Source organism: Odocoileus virginianus, chromosome 22 (genome assembly GCF_023699985.2).
Source record: "Odocoileus virginianus isolate 20LAN1187 ecotype Illinois chromosome 22, Ovbor_1.2, whole genome shotgun sequence".
Classification (NCBI taxonomy): domain Eukaryota; kingdom Metazoa; phylum Chordata; class Mammalia; order Artiodactyla; family Cervidae; genus Odocoileus; species Odocoileus virginianus.
Genome location: NC_069695.1, coordinates 17,457,305 through 17,480,241, shown reverse-complemented (window position 1 = coordinate 17,480,241; position 22,937 = coordinate 17,457,305). Strand labels below are relative to the sequence as shown.

The following is a 22,937-nucleotide window of genomic DNA, read 5'->3' as shown; positions in this document are numbered from 1 at the left end:
CTCCAAGAGGTTACCTGGCTTTTATGATAAAGTCTCTGCTTAATTCAGATAGAGAACATACAATTTTCTTGTTTATTGGACTTCAATTTCCCTGTGTGCTGACATCAATGGCTTGCTCTGTTTTTATTAGACAAGAACTCCAATTTTTTAGTGAGCTTAACAAACTTCATCAAGAGGAGACTGGAAGTGCTATTCTGATATGACACACATTAAAAATTCCTCTTTCTCACTCATATTTATAGTCTAATGGAGGATAAACAGTATACCAATTTAGTCTTGAGGAAGAGTGACATTTTTGAAAGCTTTAAATTTCAAGATAATGTTCACACACGGAATTCAGCAACATTAGCCAACTGAGCAGGGACCAGCTCGCACTAATGTCACTTTATTCCCATTTTGCTCTGTTGTGGGCTGTACCCGTTTCCTATTTTCTGTGCTATCACTGGTTCCTGTCCCCCTGGATTCATATGGCCCTGATGTGAGAAATAAAACTAAACAAAAATATTACTAAGGATGACAGATACTGCATCTATTATTTTTACTGCTGACTTTTTTTTAATGTTTCAGGATCTTCAGCTGGTCTGGGAAATTATTGTAGGCACTCATATGAGCTGTGAGTTACTCCCAAGTGGAAGATGTGTATGTCGGAAGAGCAGAGCATGTGTGTGTCTGTGTATGTGTCTGTGTGTGTGTTGGTCCTCTCTGAAGCCTCTTTTCAGAGGAGGCAGCTGAAACCATCATCAAACAATTACAAAACAGGAGCTCTCACCCTCCAGGCCATATAGAGAATGGGGGTGAGGGGGGTAGGGAAAAGCTGGGCTCACAGGGCATTTCTGTTTGGTTGGAAAAATAACCAGGGAAGTGGGGAAGAGACCCAAGCAGATAGGAAGAATGAAGGAGAGTGATCATTAAGTATATTTCAGGATTTACCCAGTGGCTTTTCCTTCTGGGCTGTTATAGGGATAATGTTAAGTTCAAGTTAGCCCAAAGCAAGAGCTGTGGGAGGTTTTTCAGTTCCTCTTTATCACTTAGAAAAATTCAAGGAAAACATCTTACATCCATGTTATATATTTTCAAGCTGCCACATTTGCCAAGGGTCCTTTCTATTCTTAACACAAACTAGAAGCTAGAGGATTTAGCTGTGGGCAGCACGTGTCAGTTCCAAGTACTGACCCAGACCTTCAGATTCATTAGATGTGCATCAGAGTCAGGGTCTCTGTCTCTTATCTCTCCCTCTCACACACAGTTATGTTCATCCTATATTTTTATAATTTGGAAATAATATGTTGAATCAGATAATTGGAATTTGATAGAAAACAACAAAATTCTATAAAGCAATTATCCTTCAATTAAAAAATAAATTAAAAAACAAACAACCAAAAAAAAAATACATGGACCTCAACGTGCACAGTAGCATTATTTACAATTGGCAAGATATAGAAGCAGTATAAGTGTCCATCCACAGATGAATGGAGAAAGAAAATGTGGTATATAAACACATGCATATACAAACATACAGATGTGTATATATTATGGAATGCTGCTCAGTCATTAAAAATTAAATCTTGCCATTTGCAACATCAGTGGATTGACTTGGAGGGTGTTATGCTAAGTGAAATAAGTCAGGCAGAGAATAAATACTTATTCCTTATAAGTAGAATCTAAAAAATACAACAAACTAGTGAATATAACAAAAAAGAAATAGATTCTGATAGAGAGAAAAGCGGTTACCAGTGGGGAAAGGCAAGATAAGGGTAGGGGATTAAGAGGTACAAACTACAGTGTATTAAATAAATAAGCTGCAAGGATATTTTATACAGCACAGGGAATATAGCCAATATTTTATAATAACTATAAATGGAGCATAATCTTTAAAAATTGTGAACTACTATGTTGTATACCTGAAACATATAATACTGTAAATCAACTATACCTCAATAAAAATTTTTTAAAAGAAAAAAAAAGAACAAATATAGACAAGTATAAGTTAAGTTTTTTTTTTTTCTTAATTGCCTTTGATCGACAGATCTTAACTGATGGTAGAACCTGATTTCTAGTCGAAAACAGCTCTTTAGATTTCTAGTGGAAGACAGCTCTTTATTTTATTTTATTATTTTTTGGCTGCACCACACAGCATGTGGGATCCTAGTTCCCCAACCAGGGATCAAACCCATGTCCCCCACATTGCAAGCATGGAGTCTTAACAACTGGATCACCAGGGAAGTGCCCTAGAAATATTTGTCCTAGTACAGTTCTAGGACAGAATATACAGCAAAAAGAAGAATTAAGCCTCGCTCTCATACAGTGGGCACTAACATTTACTGAGAAACATAGTAATATACCTGACTGAGCATAAAAATGATGGCTTCCTAACCATATCCAGATAATGCTTTCCAATCAGAGGTTCCTTTGAAACTCAAGAGGGAGGATAAGTTTTATCAGTCAAACACTCTACTGTTAAAAAGCTTTGGGTACTTGGACTCCCTCCAGAAAATAGCAGATTCCATTCCTAATTCTGTTAATTCCAAAAATAAAACACAGGGTATTGGAATTATTTTGTCCAGACGTGTTAGTTCAACATATGAGTCCATGAATTTTCTCACAATAAACAATACATTCCTAGTACCTTTTTAATTGTAATCTGTGATAATAATGGAAATCATTAGAGTCATAGAAAAGATATACATGATTTTTGAAGTGATTCTAGATTGTAATACATGTAGTTTCGACTTCTTTTAAATGAAAGTCAACCTTTCCAAATTTTTCTTTTACAACTACTAAGTTTGAGAAAGGCTAATTTTTCATCATGTTTGTATAATATGACTCATTATTTGAGCCTTTTCAACATGAAATGTTTATGGTTATGTGTGTGTACATGTGGACAGATAACCTGACAGCTACTTGCCTAAGAAGTCCACTGAGTTTGTTCCTCTTTCCTAGCCTGTGTCCCTTGCAGACACCCTGACCAATCAGTGGAGCAGTCTAGGTCATCTTTGGCACTGGGTGACCCAAAGCAAAGCTGTAGTCTTAAGTGATAGGTTAATGAAATCATGAACTTGGATCATGAACTCCTTATTGCCAAATTTAGGCTTAAGTTGAAGAAAGTACGGAAAACCACTGGACCATTCAGGTATGACCTAAATCAAACCCCTTAAGATTATACATCGGAACTGACAAACAGATTCAAGGATTAGATCTGATAGACAGAGCGCCCGAGGACTACGGATGGAGGTTCATGACACTATACAGGAGGCAGTGATCAAGACCATCCCCAAGAAAAAGAAATGCGAGAAGGCACAATGGTTGTCTGAGGAGGCCTTACAAATAGCTGTGAAAAGAAAAGAAGCAAAAGGCAAAGGAGAAAAGGAAAGATATTCCCATTTGAATGCAGAGTTCCAGAGAATAGCAAGGAGAGATAAGAAAGCCTTCCTCAGTGATCAATGCAAAGAAATAGAGGAAAACAATAGAATGGGAAAGAAGGAGATCTCTTCAAGAAAATTAGAGATACCAAAGGAACATTTCATGCAAAGATGGGCTTAATAAAGGACAGAAATGGTATGGACCTAACAGAGGCAGAAGATATTAAGAAGAGGTGACAAGAATACACAGAAGAACTCTACAAAAAAGATCTTCATGTCCCAGATAATCATGATGGTGTGATCATTCACCTAGAGCCAGACATCCTGGAATGTGAAGTCAAGTGGGCCTTAGGAAGCATCACTACAAACAAAGCTAGTGGAGGTGATGGAATTCCAGTTGAGCTATTTCAAATCCTAAAAGATGATGCTGTGAAAGTGCTGCTTTCAATATGCCAGCAAATTTGGAAAACTCAGCAGTGGCCGTAGGACTGGAAAAGGTCAGTTTTCATTCCAATCCCAAAGAAAGGCCATGCCAAAGAATGCTCAAACTATCACACAATTGTACTCATCTCACACACTAGCAAAGTGATGCTCAAAATTCTCCAAGCCAGTCTTCAACAATATGTGAACCATGAACTTCCAGATGTTCAAGCTGGATTTAGAAAAGGCAGAGGAACCATAGATCAAACTGCCAACATCCATTGGATCATCAAAAAAGCAGAAGGGTTCCAGTAAAACATCTACTTCTGCTTTATTGACTATGCCAAAGCCTTTGACTGTAGTTACAACAAACTGTGGAAAATTCTTCAAGAGATGGGAATACCAGACCACCTGCCTTGCCTCCTGAGAAATTTGTATGCAGGTCAAGAACCAACAGTTAGAACTGGACATGGAACAACAGACTGGTTCCAAATCGGGAAAGGAATACATCAAGGCTGTATATTTAACTGCTTATTTAACTTATATGCAGAGTACATCATGTGAAATGCTGGGCTGGATGAAGCACAAGCTGGAATCAAGATTGCCAGAAGAAATACCAGTAAACTCAGATATGCAGATGACTCCACCCTTATGGCAGAAAGCAAAGAAGAACTAAAGAGCCTCTTGATGAAAGTGAAAGAGGAGAGTGAAAAAGTTGGCTTAAAGCTCAACATTCAGAAACCTAAGATCATGGTAACCGGTCCCATCACTTCATGGCAAATAGATGGGGAAACAATGGAAACAGTGGCAGATTTTATTTGGGGGGCTCCAAAATCACTGCAGATGATGACTACAGCCTTTAAATTAAAAGACGCTTGCTCCTTGGAAGAAAACTTATGACCAACCTAGACAGCATGTTAAAAAGCAGAGATATTACTTTGCCAACAAAGATCCATCTAGTCAAAGCTATGGTTTTTCCAGTAGTCATGTATGAATGTGAGAGTTGGACTATAAAGAAAACTGAGCACTGAAGAATTGATGCTTTTGAACTCTGGTGTTGGAGAAGACTCTTGAGAGTCCCTTGGACTGCAAGGAGATCCAACCAGTCCATCCTAAAGGAGATCAACCCTGAATATTCATTGGAAGGACTGATGCTGAAGCTGAAACTCCAGTACTTTGGCCACCTGATATGAAGAACTGACTCATTTGAAAAGACCCTAATGCAGGCAAAGATTGAAGGTGGGAGGAGAAGGGGACGACAGAGGATGAGATGGTTGGATGGCATCACCGACTCAATGGATATGAGTTTGAGTAAACTCTAGGAGTCAGTGATGGACAGGGAAGCTTGGCATGCTGCCCATCAGACACGAATGAGTGACTGAACTGAACTGAAGTAATGAAATCAGCCCCCACTTCTCAGTCGCTGGGGAGGAAGGCCGTGTCTACAGCCCTCTCCCAGTCTGCCAGCAGCCACACCAGCCTATCAGGTCATCTCATCACAGCGTCAAGAGGTGAACTCTGAAAAAGACCCAACCAAGGTCTGAAGCCTGACTTGTCTCAACATGAAACTCTTTTCTTTGTGATTAACACAGGCCATGTGTACTAGTCAGTGAGAACTGGAAGGCAGCTGGGTGGGTGCTGAGCATCTACAAGCCATGGGTGCAGTGGTTTCTCAGGTGATGATGCTGTGAGCAGCCTTGTTAGAAGAGCAATCCAGGGACTTCCCTGACGATCCTGTGGTTAAGACTTTGCTTTCCAGTGCAGGGGACACGGATTCAATCCCTGGTTGGGAAACTAAAATCCCACATGCCTCACAGCCAAAAAACCAAAATATAAAACAGGAACAATATTGTAGTAAATTCAATAAAGACTTTAAACTAGTCCACACCAAAAAAAAAAAAAAAAAATCTTTAAAAACGCTCTTACCTTGGTTGTCAGCTGCAAAGTCCTAACTGGTAAAGAAAACTAGCCTTTATTTTCTGTGTCTGAATTTAAGCAACTAATAAAGTTTGCTTAGTGATGCCACTGAGTCTTATGAAAATGGTTTTATCTCAGTGCAGGAAACTATGCCAGAGGTCTCACATTGTCTAGCCATGTGGTCGTGGACAACTTAACACCACCATGCCTCAATTTCCCTCTCTAAGACTGGGATAATAATAGCAATTTCTTCACTGGGTTGTTTTGAGAATTAAGAGCTAATGCATGTAACATCTCTGGTTTATCTCAAGTCCTACAGAAGTTTCAGTAATTGTTGTCCTCATTGTTTTTCTATCAGCTATTGTAGTGATGGTACTTTTGCATTGAAAATATTGATATTTAAGACATAGGACCATTTTTTCCTTTTCCTTAACATTTTACCTTTGAAAACAATATCATCTGGTAGCCCTCACAAATCCATCTTTGAGGTGACAGCCCCCTATTCATTGAGGTTTATTCAGCTGGATCTGGGCAATTTGGTATAATGTATGCATTCTTTGACGCAACCAATATCTATTTCATCCCTACTGTGAGGAAAAATTAAATACTTCTTCTCCGTTCCAGCCTCTGCCCCCGTCCTTAATTAAGTCGAAGCACACACTTAATTGTAGAATCCAGAACCAGAAAGCCTTTTTCCTTTCCCTTCTTATGTCTACATGCGATCTGCAAATCCTCAAGTTTTGCCTGCCCTGTAGAATTTCAAATGACAGATCATTTAGAAATAAAGACGCCTTTTTTATAACCGAGCACTGACCTTCAGGTCAGTGTTACCAATTTTGGTCTGTCACAGTCTCTGTTGATATAACCCAACATAGCAGGACCTCTAATAGAGATGGACAAGTCAGGCTCGTTGGGGAATCATGTCCTGTAACCCTGAGTTGTAATTAACCATGGGTGAGACTTAGGTCTGAACTGAAGTTGACCTTTGTATTCCTTCCCCTTGAATCTGCTCCCATCCGGATCCTCTGAGAAACGTCACTCGGTTCAGGTTCAGGGAGGAAACGAGGAGAAGGAAGAGTATTTCTGTTTGTCCCCCACCCATGCTACGCGTGGGTCTCCTAACTGGTGACCATTGTCCTGCTACTCTTCCTCCCATAGAACACGATGCTGAACACATCATTCTTCACCATGTTCTCTTTACCGACTCTGATTCATGCCTGTCACATAGTTAATAATTTGCCAAGGGTTTTTCTTCCCTTTCCCTTGCCCTTGTTTCTTGTTTTTATTTTTATGCCAGGAAAGAAATATAAGAGAAATATTTGAATAGAATATGCATGAAGGGCCATCCTTTTCATTTGACTTCATCCCACATTTCTTCTCCTCTTTTGTTCTAGTTGGGAAATTTAGGACTATAACTATGTTTTTCCTCCCTTTTAATTTTTTTCCAAGCAGTATTATAGGGTTTTTTAATAGAATTTATTTTTTAGAGAAGTTTTAGGTTTACAGCAAAATCAAGCATAAAGTATAGTGAACCTTTTCAGTTTGGTCTCTTTCATTTGGTAATATGCTTTTGCTTATTTTGTTTTCCATCTATTCTTGCAAGTTGTCTACTTATTCCATTAGAGCCTTTAGCCTATAACTCATAGTTATTTTAAATTCCCAGTCTGATAATTCCACCATCCCTGCTGTAGGAGCCTTATCCCAATGCTTCCTCTGTCTCTAAATTGTGTTTTTTGCCTTTTAGTATGCCTTGTAATTTTTCACTGATGTCCAGACTTGATGTACCAGGGAAAATGGACTTCTGCAAATAGGTCTTTAGTCACATGATAGTAAGGTGTTGGAGAGGCAAGGAGACCCACAGTTGGGTCTCAGCCTTTTAGTGAATTTGTGTCCTGAGCCGTGACCTTCACAGGCACTTCAGTAGCCCCCTCCTTGGATGGACAGGATGGCTGCAGGGGGCTGGGTTTGGATAAGTTTCCTTCCCCCAGATTGGTTAGACTCTGATAAAACCACAACAGGTTAGCCTCTAGGAAAATAATATTCTTGAAGGCAACTGTTTTAAAAAGCATAGAATGCTTTGAATGTATTTCAAGTTGGCTACTTTCCTCCTCATGCTGCTGAAAGCCAGAGGTGATTTTTTTTTTCCTCCAGTCTTTACTTTGAGAACCAGGTAGGGCTCCTGAAGATAAAATTCAAAAAGGTGTGAGGTCCACCTTAAGTCTGGACCCTGCTGGGGTTTTTAAGTCTCAGGCTGATCCACACTGAGCCTCCAGTAATTCAATTACAGTTTGGGTTTTTCTGCCCCAGTGCTGATTCTCACATAGGTTTCTGCTCATGTGTTTCTGCTCTGGTGAGCTGTGATTCTCTATATCCACGTGTTTGTAATTCGGGGGACAGTCGTTTGCCCTGTAACATCAATTATCTTACAAGTTAAGTCAAACAATTGTCTGTTCAGCTTTTTACTTGTTTTCGGGACAGAACAATGACCTCCAAGCTCCTTCATGCCCAACATTATACTGAAGTCTTCTCCTTAATTTTTTATGCTCCGTTGATATTTACAAGAACATTTTGTTGTTGTTGTTGTTACTAAGGTCTTTGAGATTCATGCAATCCAAATTTAGAGATTGGAGGTTTAAATATTTCAGACAAACCATTTCTTAAAAATCAAAATGGAAAATGAATTTACCTGTGTCTTTAGATAAGATCGCAAAGAAAAATTGCCTCCACTTTAGGAGTTTTCCTGCACAAAACACACTTTCATTAAGTTCACAGTGTTTTTCTGACAGTTTTAAAAGTTTTCACTTGAGGAAAAAAAAAACAGATCTGAAACACAAAGTCCAAAAGAGAAATAGAGGAAAAAAAACAAGAGAGAATAAATTTCAATTTATCTAGTCATTCCCAACCCTCAATTCTAAATCTAACCTTCCTCAACCATCTTAATTATGGAATACAACATTTAATTGTATATGATGAAAAACCAGAAATCCCAAGCAGTGACTCATAATCTCTGTGACCAAGCAAGCTACTTTTGATTAGTAGGTTGTAAATAAACTTTTCTAATGCTTTGCTATGACAATTGTTATTCAGCTACTTTTTTTGTTAATTCCTACTTTTTACAGTGCATAATATTTAGTCATGAGGTGATAGAGTATTCACACCTGAAGGCAATTTGGTGAAAATTATAATGTAACTTGTATGGAAATGTAAATTAATGAAATACTTTGTTAGACAAAGCACATTGTTCTAGAATGAGTACCTTTGAGGTCAAGAGAGATCTGGGGTGTGATTCCAGCTCCACAATTCGGACAATGTAACTTCTTGAGACTCAGCTTCTTCATCTGTAAAATGAGAAGTAAGAATAGCTCTTACCAGGTTGAAAAAAGTGAAAGTCAGAGTGTTCGTTTGCTCAGTCATGTCCGACTCTCTGCGATCTCATGGACTTTAGCTTGCCAGGCTCCTCTGTCCATGAAATTCTCCAGGCAAGAATACTGGTGGGTTGCCATTTCCTACTCCAGGGGATCCTCCCAACCCAGGGATCAAACCCAGGTCTCCCACATTGCAGGCAGATTATTTTCAGTTACTAGGATTAAATGAGAGAACACTTACAGAGTACTGCCACACAGTAGTTGTGTATTGTATGGCGGTTTCCACTCTCTTCCTTCCCAACACAATTACGTTCCTAAGTGTGTATTAGCAGAGAGCAGAAGTACCCAAACACATGCTTTGTTGGGACCACATAGTCTTTTTAATTTTTTAATTTGAATTATTTGACAATACTTAAAATTCAGTTCCTATAAAATCTGAATTTTGGGTTTCTCCTGATTTACAACGTCTGGGCCTTCTAGGGGCATCCAGCCTCTGGAGCTAAGTGGCTGTCTGCCTTTCCACTTCTCCGGCACCCACCACTCCTTATCGTCTTAGTCTTGTTTCACTCCCTCGTGAGGCCTGCCTGTCTCCCAGTGAGACGTCTGTGTCTATGGTCAAACGGTGAGGTTAGTGCAGGAAGACTTGCTGAGGACGTGGGAGGCGGGTTTTTGACGGTTCACAGGCACAGAGTGTATGGTTAATGGACATGAGCTTAAAGCTGTGAGTCTCCGGACTGGACCTCTGCTTGATTTGAGTAGGTTCTCACCAGTCCTTAATGGCCTTCTTTTGTGCTTCAGGAAGATCAGCAGTGGGGTGTGTAGCATGACACTATAGTTAGTTCACACACGGGGAGATGAGAAAGGAGAAAGATCTTTCCAGTACAAGCTTGGCTTTTATTGTTGCGCACACACCCCCTCCACCACCTCATCCCACGAGGGGTAAGAAGCACTTTCACTGCCATCTCCTAACCTGAAAGGATTAGAGAAACACAAGAAAAGACAGAGAGGGAGGGAGGTCTGGCGAACTTGCCCGTGTCTCTCTTCATAGGCAGAACAGAAGAGAATATTGAGGCAATTATTTGCATAAATCAGCCCGAGCACATTAAAGAAATTCCAACAAAAAGGGGACGTTTATGCCTGAATAATGGCGCTAATTATCTCCAACCTCCACTTTAGCGTTCCTGGGGAAACCTGGCTTAAGAGTGCTTTTCTAGTGAGCTGGCAGACTCGGAGGTGAAGAGAAATTGTATTGTTATAACTGCAGCTGTGGACCTGGGGTCCATGCTGCCTCTGCCAAGAACACCTGTTGAGGATATCCAAGCCCACATTCTGCCTCCCAGACTCATGTGGTGGTCTGGAGGAAAGGGGGTCTCTGGGGAAGATGAGCAGGTTCAGCAAGCTGGCACCTAGAGGAACCGTGCAGCTTACTTTACAAAATCTTTACAACTTTTTACTGTAAACGCATAATTTCAAAAATATTTTTTGAAATATAGTTGACTTACCATGCTTGTTAGTTTCAGGTGTACAACAAAATGATTCAGTTTTATATATATATATGAAGATGTGAATATACATATTCTTTTTTAGACTTTTTCCATTATAGGTTATTATAAGACACTGAATATAGTTCCATGTGCTATGTAGTGGGTCCTTGTTGGCTATCTGTTTTATATATAATAGTGTGTATATGTAAATCTCAAACTTTAACTTACCCCTCCCACCTTCCCTTTGATAACCTTAAGTTTGTTTTCTATGTCTGTAAGTCTGTTTCTGTCCTATAAATAAGTTCATTTCTATCATTTATATATTCCATGTATAATCTACCCCCTGGACTGTACCCCACTAGGCTCCTCTGTCCATGGAATTCTCCAGGCAAGAATACTGGAGTGGGTTGCCATTCCCTTCTCCAGAGGATCTTCCTGACCCAGGGATAGAACCTAGGTGTCTCACATAACAGGCATAGTCTTTACCATGTAAGCCACCAGGAAATCCCCATATAAGCGATATCATGTGATATTTGTCTTTCTCTGACTGACTTCACTTGGTATGATAATCTCTGCATCCACCCATGTTGCTGCAAATGGTATTATTTTATTCTTTTTATGGCTGAGTAATATTCATATATTGTGTGTGGTGGGGGGTGCGGTTCTCCCGTGGCTCAGACGGTTAAGAATCCACCTGCAATGCAGGAGACCCAGGTTCAGTCTCTGAGATGGGAAGATCCCCTGGAGAAGGAAATGGTAACCCACTCCAGTATTCTTGCCTGGGATTATATATATATCTATTTATCCATTCATCTGTCAATGGACATTTAGGTTGCCTCCATGTCCTGGCTATTGTGAATAGTGCTGCTATAAATATTGGAGTGTATGTATCTTTTAGAATTAGAATGCATACATCAGATGTATGCCCAGGAGTGGGAATGCTGGATCATATGGTAGCTCTATTTAGATTTTTGAGGAGACTCCATACCATTCTCCACAGTGGCTACACAAATTTATATTCCCATCTTTACAACTTTCACATTGTCATAGAAGTTATAGATCATTTTCATTTTTCTGTTTAAAAATGTATCTTTTTTTCACAACAACTTTTAGCAATAAAAAAGGGGCAACTTATTAATGTTCTGCCTTCTAAGTATGAATCAAAAGATTATTATAACTACAGGCAAGAAAGCATTTGGATTATGTGGCATTTGGAAATGAAAATAAAGGTTATCCATATGGTCTGATGTTGTCAATGCCTCACACTGCATTAGTAATCACCAAATATAGGGGTTGATTTTGATTATGCGGCTCATTTTAAATTGTGCCGTGTCCTGGGTCAGTCAGAGTCAAGATGATTTACTAGAAATAGCTGCTGCTTTCTTGTGTAAATGCTGCTAAGTGCTTAAGCAGAATTAGAATATTTAGGACATCGTACTTTTGGTTTTACGGTGCTACGGTCTTCTTAAAGCTTCTCACTTTATACCTTCTTAAGCATCTCTAATTCTATTCTTGTCTGTCCTATATGCATCAAAAACCTCCAGTAGTAAGAGCTATAAAGTGTGTTTTATCTGTGTATGTGAATGTCAGTTTCCCTTAGGTTTTATAGCTTTTGTCCTGGTCTCTGTAACTTAAAGGATTATGAGCTTCTGGTGGTTAATGAGAATGATTCAAAGGCCAGGGTCAACCTTTGTCTCCCAAAGACCTGGAGCTGTCCCTCCCTTCCAAAGCCTTTTTGCATCTTGTTCACCAAGGGGCTGGGGGAAGCCTGGGGACTCATTCTTCTGCAGACTTGCAGGAAAAGCCAACAACTTGCCTTTTCTTTTTATCCTCTGCCCTGTTGACCAGCCTTGATGGAGAACCACTCTGGGTTCATTTGGGATTAGGTCCAATGTCACAGCCATCTGAGGGTCAGAGGGCTGTGTCCCATGCAGGCTCCTGGGGGCCTCCTCCTTTCATGCATGCACTCCAGCGTGAACACCGTTGATTCCATACACGTGACTCTCGATCATCGGTCAGGGCACGTGGTCCATCCTTGCGTGTGTCTACATAACGAACTCTCTGTCCCAAGGAAACTGGCCCAGAAGCGGAAGGAGACAATGAGCAGCACAAGGCAGGAGATGACGGTGATGGTGAGCTCCATGGACAAGAGCTATGCCGAGCAGGGCACCAGCTGCGACGAGGCCTTCTCCTTCATGGACGCGCACAACCTCAACGGGAGATGTGAGTGGGCACCCTTCCCACCTTCGGGGCAGCTCTGGGGCCCAGGGTTAGGAAACAAGACCTCCCTAGACAATCCTTAGGCGCTGTCGGTTTCGCCAGACCCTTCAGATGATGCTGGACACATCCCCCTGTGCCACGGTGGCTTAGGAACGATGCTGCAGGAGGGAGGGATGGGAGCAGGTCACAGGCAACCATGGCCACGTGTCTGTAAAGACCTGAGAGCTGTGACATCAAGGCGGCCCTCCCTGCCCACGGAAGCACCTGCTTCCCACCCTCCCTGCTGTTCCTCAGCTCCTGTTTGCGAGCAAGCCAGGTGTGGAACCACACGGGGGAAGCCTGTTCTAAAACAGCTTACTAAATGGCAGTAACAAGCTAATTGTTTATTTGTTTAGCTGACACGTTCTGCCTTTATTACAGGGCCATTAGTGGCAATTAATAAGTTAAACTGTATTTCCACTTCGGAAGGCTTACGTCTCCCACCAGGTGGGTACAGGGAGCTCAGCTAACACCTTCCCCCTGCCATCCAGGTACAGGGCACTATTTTAGGAAGCTTAACAATTACACGGATTGTTGGAAATACAGTATTTCTCAGCTCGACCCCCCGTGATCTTCTCGGGGACCTAGATAAATCCACAGGCTGTGCCTCATGATGTGGTTCCCAGCCCTGCTGGTTTCAAGGTCAGAGGTCTCCTCACCTCGTGAAATTCATGCCCAAAGGCTGCCGCTGACCCTGGCTGCATTAATCAGGATTCTGGGCAACAAAGGAATGGATTAAGGGGAGCTGTCACCAGCAGTAATAAAAATAAAGGCTGGGGCTTGGCACAGTCCCGCAGCCTCCGCTGCAAGACAGCTGCTGCTGATGCAGTGCTCACTCCTGTCCTGACCACCCTCCTGGGGTGTTCGGATCAGCGTCTCCCCCAGTGCTTCCCCCCCACATCACGCTGAATGTGGGTTTCTTCTTCTCCGTCTCCTCCCAAACCTGCCTTTCCCCCCCCCACATTCAGCAAAGCTTCATAGAAAGGACTGTTTTTTTCTTTCCACAGTGGCTACACTTGTCCACCTTGTCCCAGTTAGAGGTCCTACATTTATTTATCCACGTGCAACCCCCACTCTCTGGCATGGGACTTCAGCACACGCCATTCCCACATGGGCGGGTGGGACGCCCTCCTCATCCATGGTCACTATCCTTTGCCCTTTTGTGTTATTTTCAGTGTAGGTGGCAGAATCTGGGGTACTTAGCTTTACCACAAATTCCTTCCTTTTTTGGAGACTTTTCTCTCCTTTTTTGTAGCAAATACTACCTTTTTCATGTCGAAAGTATGTATTGCATTTCACTGCCAAAATAAAACAACTGAGGATGCATTTGCTGGGTGAGAGGGTTGAGGGGAGAAGTCCTTCCCACTACAGACAAGATGAGAATTTGTATTGGCGGGTGACAGAAGATGAGATGGTTGAATGGCATCTCAATGGACATGAGTTTGAGCAAGCTCCAGGAGATAGTGAAGGATAGGGAAGCCTGGCATGCTGTAGTCCATGGGATTGCAAAGAGTCGGATAGAACTGAGCTACTGAACAAGTTATTTCTTGAACATCGGTGTGGAGGGACCATTCGGATACACGTCCTCTCTTTCCAGGATCACCTGTTTATGTTTCAAATCGTCTGTGTCATGGTGAAATTGCTCACAAATAAATTTACCTGGGCTTACCTACCCAAAGAGCAGAAAGCTACGTTAAGAGTTTCTAGGCTTTGGAAGTTTGAGCAATAGAAGATATTTGCCTCTGGGTAGGATATTTAGTTTGGCACTGACTTTTTAAAAAATGAATGTATCTGTGGGAATCTAAAACTGCTCCTATCAAGAGGGCCGCTGCAGTCTTGGGGGCAGCTTGGGGCTCGCTGGCCATGAGGGATTACCTGTTTCTCCCATCAGTGCAGCCAGTGGAGGAGATACAGCGAGAAGCTTTTTTTTCCCCACTCTCTGAGCAATGGGTGGGTCGCATGGAATCCCATCCACAGGGACCCTCATGGTTAACTCCATCATCACAACATTCTCTTAATGCCTTTAACGTGTGCCGTGCGTGCATGTGCACTATGTCGCTTCAGTCCCACTCTTTGCGACCCCATGGACTGTAGCCCGCCAGGCTTCTCAGTCCATGGAATTCTCCAGGTAAGAATACTGGAGTGAGTTGCCATTCCCTTCTCCAGGGGATCTTCTCCACCAAGGGAACAAACTAGTGTCTCCTGTGACTCCTGCATTGCAGGCAGATTTTTTTACCACTGAGCCGCCAGGGAAGCCCAATGCCTTTATCGTAAGAGAGCAATTACTGGAGGAGGAAACTTTCAGGAAATGTACTCATTAGACCACTAGACTTCTAGCCTTAAACCTACTGCAAGCCTGGGCGTGTTTGAGATCTTTCAGGGTTGGGAGGTGAGTACATTTTAGGAATGAGACAGTGAGAAAACTGAGGTTGGAGAATTTTTAAAAAATTCTGAGCACATTTATAACAGTGTGGAATAATCTGTCCACCAAAGCAAACAGGAGTTGTGCAGAAAACAAGGGGGAAGTAGTTATGGAGAGTGGGGGTGGGTTTAATCTTTATACAGAAAAGTTTTTAAATACGTTTTTTAAAGGTGAAAATAGACATAGTTCTTTTGTATCTGCACATTGTATTTTGCACATTTTTACAAAACAAATACAAATGTCAGCAGGTAACAGGCATTTTACTTCCTGACCCTGGCATGTTACTCGGGGTTTTTTGTCCTTATTTTTATCAATTACTCTCTTTTTTTTTCCTGGAGATTTACTGTAAACATGCATCATAAGTGTGGATACTTCTCTATTTTAGCAAAATGTAAATAACAGGCAGCCTGTCATTTACTAATTCGGTATTTCAAAAGCATAAACACAGGAAAAACCATTGTCTGAAAGGGAACTACTCTAAGACAATGAAAATGCATCAGCATGTCATCAGAATAAAGAGAAGATGCAGTCACCACAGGGATTTGGTTGGTAGTGCCCTATTTAACACCCGTGTAAGTGGCATTAAGGGATTCCCCAATGACTCAGCAGGTAAAGAAACTGCCTACCAATGCAGGAGATGCGGGTTCAATCCCTGGGCCGGGAAGATCCCCTGGAGTAGGAAATGGCAACCCACTCCAGTATTCTTGCCTGAAAAATCCCATGGACAGAGGAGCCTGGCAGGCTACAGTCCATGGGGTCACAAGAGTCGGACATGACTGAGCACACACACAAGTGGTATTAATTAGTGTCCTGATCAGGATGTCAGCATCAAATAAGCCATGCAACTACACTGGAGGAATTAACGTTTAGACTTACATCAACCAGCCTGTGCAGTTAAACACATTCAAATCATTTATCCTTATGCTCTAATGAAATTAAAGTGTTTTTAAAGCACTAATCAATTAAGATGTTGAAGAGAGTTAAACTACTTTAAAAATAGGAAATATCCACTTTCAATGGGATCAGATAAATTGGGTGGGATTGACTTCACCTCTTAATAACAGTGGAAAGAAAAGGTGTAAATAGTTAAAGCTTGAGTGTTTCAGAGGAAAATTTCAAAGGAAAATAAGCAGGTTTTTAAGGATGTAAGGCCTAATAGGACAACGTGTAGGCATGCAACTTTCATGTTAAAAATAACACATGTGGAACATCTTTATTTTTCATAAAATAGAGCATTGTGAAATGTTCTCTCAGTGTCCAAAATACGAGAAAGGTGAGGATTTAGCAAATTACAAAAACATTGACATTTGGAATATTTTCCAAAAACCATGTGTAGACACATTCTCATCCTCTTAGTTGTAAATAATCAGCAGAGCATTTGGTAAAATTCTACATGCAAAGTGAAAAAAGTGAAAGTGTTTGTTGCTTGAGTTCTGTCCGACTCTTTGTTACCCCATGGACTGTAACCCACCAGTCTCCTCCATCCATGGAATTCTCCAGGCAAGAATACTGAAGTGGGTTGCCATTCTGTTCATCAGGGCATCTTTCCAACCTAGGGATCCAACCTGGGTCTCCTGCATTGCAGGCAGATCCTTTACCATGTGAGCCACTAGGGAAACCCCGTACAAGCAAAGGCTAGGCATCAAAAGGGAGAGTCATGAATTTCTGCATCCAGAAAGGGGCTGTGGTTGTGGGTGTTTTCCTTCATTTGTGGGGTCAGAAAATCCTTTAAGTGATGAAAGGGTACGTGTCCTCTAAAGTAAGTGTCCCCAACCTCCAGGATGATGATCTGAGGTGGAGCTGATGTAATAAAAATAGAAATGACGTGCACAATAAATGCAATGTGCTTGAATCATCCCCAAACCATCCCTCCCACCCCCAGCCTATGGTAGCATTACCTTTCATGAAACCAGTCCCTGGGGCCCAAAAGGTTGGGGACCACTGCTCTAAAGCACAAGTAACTCTGCAGAGCAGGTGGAGAGGGACAATATTCATCACAGAGACACAGGTGAACCTCTGATGTTTCTGTGGTCCATAGTCTACCCAGCCCCGTTTCCCCATGCGTGACCTCAGAGCCGTATTTTCAGATATTGCCTCTCTGCCCCCACTGACACACCTGTCTCTCATTTACAGCTGTATCTTCACCGTCATCCTTCACCATGAAAACCAACACCCTGAGCACATCGGTGCCCAACTCCTATTACCCAGGTAACAGATCTTTCTGCTCTTGCATCTCTTCATCACCCTGAGCACTCAGAGTCACCCAGGGCTCACTTTGCTGCCCGCGATGCTTGAGGAGCTTACTATGTTTGATGTGCTGTAACCTGATGCTTTCTGTGGCTTCTACGGGAAAACTGGGAGGGGGGGCCTTTCATCAATCATTCACTGTTCTCTCTCTTTTTACTTTCTCTGCATTGACCTGCTTACGGTGTATGACAGACCCATTTGTGCCAACTGCAATTTTAGGTGAGAACATTTCCCTTTATCACAGTTCATTACAGGAGTAATTTCGAAAGTCAGTGGCCACTCTATAGGAGATGGGAGTTTGATGCAGGAGTTGTAACCAGGACAGGGGGGTGGTGGATGGTCTGGAGGGGCGGGGATGGGCACATAACAAAAAGACTTTCTCCAAACAGTCCCCATTGATAAGAAGGGTTTGCTGCGTGTGTTCTGGGAATGATACTGAAAGGTTCCAATGGTGAACCCAGCTCCATTCTCCTTTTCCAGGTTCAGAATTTGCACTCAGTTTTGATCCCAAGGAAAAATCACAGCATGTCCAAACTCAGCTGTAAGACCTGAAGTCTGTCCACTGTGCCAGCCATAAATGTGGAAATAGCTCATTATTATTGTCACTTACTGCTGAGCACCAAAAGCAGCTGTTTCAAAAATAGCATTTTTCTAATTATGCCAAACGTTATGCAAAAAAAATAATCACAGTGGAGTTTAGGCCCCCTGCCCCTCCTTGGAGCCACCCAGGGCACCCCCAGGGTTTCCAAGTGTCTGTCACACAGTGGGATTTCAGAGGAGCCGATGGTCTCAACAGCAGAATGACAAGGTGACACTTTATAATCACATGGTTTACGAGGTGTAGGATGTCACTGGAAATGAAATAAAATGTTAGCCTCTTAGGGCAGAATGCAGTGAAAGTAGGAAGTGTTCCCAGTAGGAGGTAAAGAAAAAATCCCGTTTGTCTAAATGCAAGGAGGGGCAGGAGAAATGGTGTTACCTGGCCGTGGTGGAGCCAAACAAGCATGAGCTGCTGTTGGCTTTGAGACCATAGCCAGGTGTACCAAGCTGTTTTCTTCCTGTCACTAACCTTCCCGAGAAGGAGCACCATACGGATGACTTAAAGGTGCACAGCCCTCCATCGTAGACAGGGCTCCCCCCTTAGCTGTGCCAGGCCTGCTTCCTAATTCTCCAGGCTCAGTCACTCAGCTGTGTCCGACTCTTTGTGACCCCATGGACTGCAGCCCTCCAGGCTCCTCTGTCCGTGGGATTTTCCCAGCAGGACTGCTGGAGTGGGTTGCCATTTCCTTCTTCATAACTCTCCTTTCAAGGGTTTATTTCTTGGCAACATAATTTTCCCCCTGTGCTTCTCTTTCTCTTAAGTTGTTATGATTTTTATGTAGAGGGTGATTCCCCACCCCACCTCCCCCACCCCCCCCACCCCCCCCACCCCCCGCCCCGTATGATGTTTTCTGGGCTTGATTAAGCCAGTTCGTTGCCTGAGGCAAAAAAAAAAAAAAGAACTCAGACAGAAGTTGAAGAATAGACTAAACCAGAATTTTTTAATTTGCATCGTTTTGAGGACTAATAAGCAAACCCCGCTAATGCCAGCACCTTTGACTAGCGACAGTAAGGGAAAGAAAGCTGCATTTTTAGCCTTTTCGTGAGTGAGGGGCTAATCTTAGGCACCCGAACAATGCAATCTATATGCAGATGACATTTGCAGAATCTCTTGATAAGCGAAGATTTGCAATTTCTTTGTGTGGCTGGCATTCATTCCTCCATTCCTCTGGTAGATGTTCTGACCTTGGGGGAGCTGTGAGGGGGTAGGGCTGAGATGCACATTGTCAGAGGCAAGAAAATGTTCAGATTTCACAGCAGGATTTAGATAAGCTTATTAAACAAATGCCATCTTTTAAAGTCGGGGCTTTGTTATTACAAACACTAATGACATCTTTTAAAGTTGGTTAGGCTTCTTAACAGGGAAAGAAGCATTGGAACAGGCGATTCAAATAGCAAAAAAAAAAAAATACACACTGGGAAAAATAAGTCAGCCAGATCAACAAGTAGCTGTTTACCATGTTGAGCTGGTACCAACATGCTAATGTGTCAAATGGTTGTGCTTGGGGACTGTCCCCTCCCCGTTACGGGGTGCAAAGGTGAATCTATGTGTCTTGTAGGTTATCACTTGAAACCATGCAGAGAAGTTAAGCTGTGCGTCTACTCTGGCATTTTGGGGAAATAGTGGTATTATAATTTACAGGAAGGCATGTTTTGTTGTGACTCAGAGCTTGACACAATTAAATCCTCTAGTGCCTTTTATTCACACAAGCTAAGGTGCCCAGCCCTAATGTTTATATAAAGTTTTAGTATGCCTTTGTATCATTTTCTTGCAAAACATAGATAGATGGTAGACAAGTAGGTAGGTAGATAAGTAGGACTTCTCCCTACCTCAAAAACAGCATTCAAGATTTTTCTAGCTGGTTCATTGAAAATTCGAGAAAGTTTACAAGAGACTGTAGGTAGAATGAATTCTCAATTCTTTGAAAACCATCAGAAATGCTAGTGAGAAACTTTATTTCTGATTTCCTCTTACACATAATTTTTAAAAATTATAGGTGTGTTATTTTTAACAACTATAGGAAGTTAGGGACAAATGATATATTTTATCTGTAATCATTCTGTTTGAGGAAGGCAGAGGTAACTGATGAATCACTCATTTTGGTGGAATCCAGATTTTTCTGCTGGTGTGGGTGACCTGATTTCAGAACAGATATCACACCAGAAACCTTCTATTTCCCTGTCATTATCTATGTACTTGATAATAATATTCTCATTTTAGATGGTCTGGGTGGTGTGTAAATGCTTCCTAATGCTGTGTGGGTGCATTAGGTGACAGTGGTGGCCACTCTGTAGACCTAAAACTTCCAAGAATGCCTCACCTTGGGGTCTGAGCACTGCCTGGTTGCCAGTGGATCTACGTGGAAGACTCACATGATTCATTTAGGAGAGGTTAGAATAGAAGGTCCGTCCACAGTGAAGGACATTTAATTATGTTCATCCCAAAAGGTACAAAACTGAGAGAATGAGAGGCACGGGGGGAAACTAATTAAAGTTCCATTTATTTGAGTATAAAGAGCAAGCCTTCCTGCTGGAGCAGCTGAAAGCTCGAGGGATTCAGGGCTTTAGGAGAGAGACTAAGGCCCCTTTGTGAGCTTGGCAGCTGCCAATGAGCAAATCTGATGTGAAAATGTCCTGGTTTATTTGCGACTATTCTGAGAGATGGGAACAAATAAATGTCTAAATTTCAAAGCAAATCCAAATGGAAAAAGATCATAAAATCAACTTCCCACCTTTTTTATTTCGTCTTTGTGTCTTTAGCCACCTTGTAGTGATCAGGTGCCATTTCAGCAGCAGCACATAGCTACACACCTGTGTGCCACCCTTCATACCATGCATCCCAGGTGCTTTGCGATGCAGCTCGAAGGTCCCAAATCCATGCCCAGCTCACCAAATTTTCTCTGGAGCCGAACTTCTCAGTTTAAACAGACAAAAACCCGCAGCTAAATTGTCTATTGATAAACAATCTGGTCATTTTATTTTTTTATTGAACAAAACTTTTCTTATATGTTTTCACTCTTTATGCCTGAAACAAATTTCAATTTAATGTTCTCATTTGAAGTGACTTTCTCATTATATTTTGATGCGACATACCCTGAATCAAAATGGCTAAAGAGATTCAGCATTGTAATGAGTTAACCTGTAAAACGTGGAACTCTTAACCTAATAACATCGTTCTGCCTAAGACATTTTTTAATAGCTATAATTTCTGCAGTTCATTAATCTAATTTTTTCGAAGTCTTCCATTAAAATATAGCCTCTTAAGGCTTATTTGACCAAATTCTGACATTAATTTTGTAGTACAATTTGGTTGACTTGTTCAAGAAATTTAAGTGAGAAAATGTGTCGAGTACAACTAAGACTTATTTAGTCATTACTTGGTTCATAGGGGATGAAAAGCAATTATGATACTATTTTAACCTCCTAATGTTATTGAGTGCTTAAATTAAGCACCTCCATCCTTATGTGATGGGAGAAATGAGGCTTTGCCTTCTGACCACCTATGAATAGAAAACTGTAAAAATTAAAGCACAAAATAAAAAATACCTGTACTTATTCACATAGCACCATTGCTTATGCCCTGTTTCCTTTTTCTCCTCCTCTTTCCTCCTGATATGTATCTTCTTAAAAGTGCCTATAAATGGTAAGTTCCCCCATGCACCCACCCCGTGGAGAAGGTGTGGAGGGAATGGGGTTGTGTGTCTTATCTGTAGATCCAGACAAAGCCAGCTGGTTCCGCTGTGCGTTGGCCTGCATGTTCGCTCTCATAGAACATCCCATGAGTGCTGTGTCCATTCATCGTCTTCTGTCCAGCTTTCTGATCCTGGAGCATGCAAAGTGACTCATCCAACCCAATTCCTTTCTTCCCCTACCCCATTCATCTTGGATCTCATGTACCAAGTTCACATTTTCATCGCTAGCTTCATAAGCCAACCCATTCTGTGCACTTTTTCTTTGCTCACAGAACATTTGTACAGAGTTGATTTCCATCTTAACACAAACTAGTTCATGAATCTTCAGAAGAAAACAAGACTGGTTTGGAACCAGGCCTTGACGAAGTTTCAGATCGAAACTTCGGTGAACTTTAGCACCCAAAGGCTAAAGGATTCTTACCGATCAGCTTTGTGAAAGCTAGAGATCGTTTGGACTGCTTTGTAAAAACAGATTCCTGCCTCATCCCCACCAGTATCGCCAACCCCATTTAAACCTGTAGACATTTAACTTTTCTTTTTTGCTGAATCATCGCGGGGATCGTGGCAGCCCTAGGTTAAGGGGATATCAGATTCTCAGCGACCCCAGCATAGCCCCTGGTTCCCCTCACTTCCCCCATGACCTTCTTTTCCCAGACGAGACGCACACGATGGCCAGCGACACCAGCAGCCTGGTGCAGCCACACACGTACAAGAAGCGTGAGCCGGCCGACGTGCCCTACCAGACCGGACAGCTGCACCCCGCCATCCGGGTGGCCGACCTGCTCCAGCACATCACACAGATGAAGTGTGCCGAGGGCTATGGCTTCAAGGAGGAGTACGAGGTGAGCACACACCCTGCCTGCACCCAGGCTCCCCTCTACCTTCCCGGGCTCGGCGCCGGGGACTGTGCCTCCATCTCCCCGTGCCAGGGGGCCCAGGAGGCGGGTGGGGAGGGATCAGCTGTTTCAACCCTGGATCTGTTTCCATCCAGCAGTGAGACTTGGGAAGCTGGCCTACTTTAAATGGAAAAAAGAGGACTGCTTCTTCACCTCTTTCCTTTTTCTGCACAAATACACCTTGGAAACAGAAGCCTGCAGGCTCTCGTCCCCCTTCCTCATACCTTTCCCGGTTTTTCCTGTAACGAAGTCTGATGTTAAACTCCAGGAATTTTG

The 22,937-nt window shown here is 42.2% G+C and overlaps 1 protein-coding gene across 9 annotated transcripts in view; it reads left to right on the top strand.

The window, feature by feature from the left end:
• PTPRM (protein tyrosine phosphatase receptor type M) overlaps positions 1-22,937 on the top strand; it is a 635,772-nt gene that overhangs the window by 487,372 nt on the left and 125,463 nt on the right. For 4 of the 9 annotated variants that reach the window (XM_020878053.2, XM_020878052.2, XM_020878050.2 and 1 more), the window contains 5 exons: positions 12,617-12,768; positions 17,360-17,434; positions 17,666-17,692; positions 21,705-21,716; positions 22,420-22,607. In XM_020878053.2, the coding sequence (XP_020733712.2) occupies positions 12,617-12,768; positions 17,360-17,434; positions 17,666-17,692; positions 21,705-21,716; positions 22,420-22,607 (454 nt within the window). The remainder of the gene's footprint in view (positions 1-12,616; positions 12,769-17,359; positions 17,435-17,665; positions 17,693-21,704; positions 21,717-22,419; positions 22,608-22,937) is intronic. The other 5 variants (XM_020878055.2, XM_070452667.1, XM_020878049.2 and 2 more) reach the window with 2 other exon arrangements.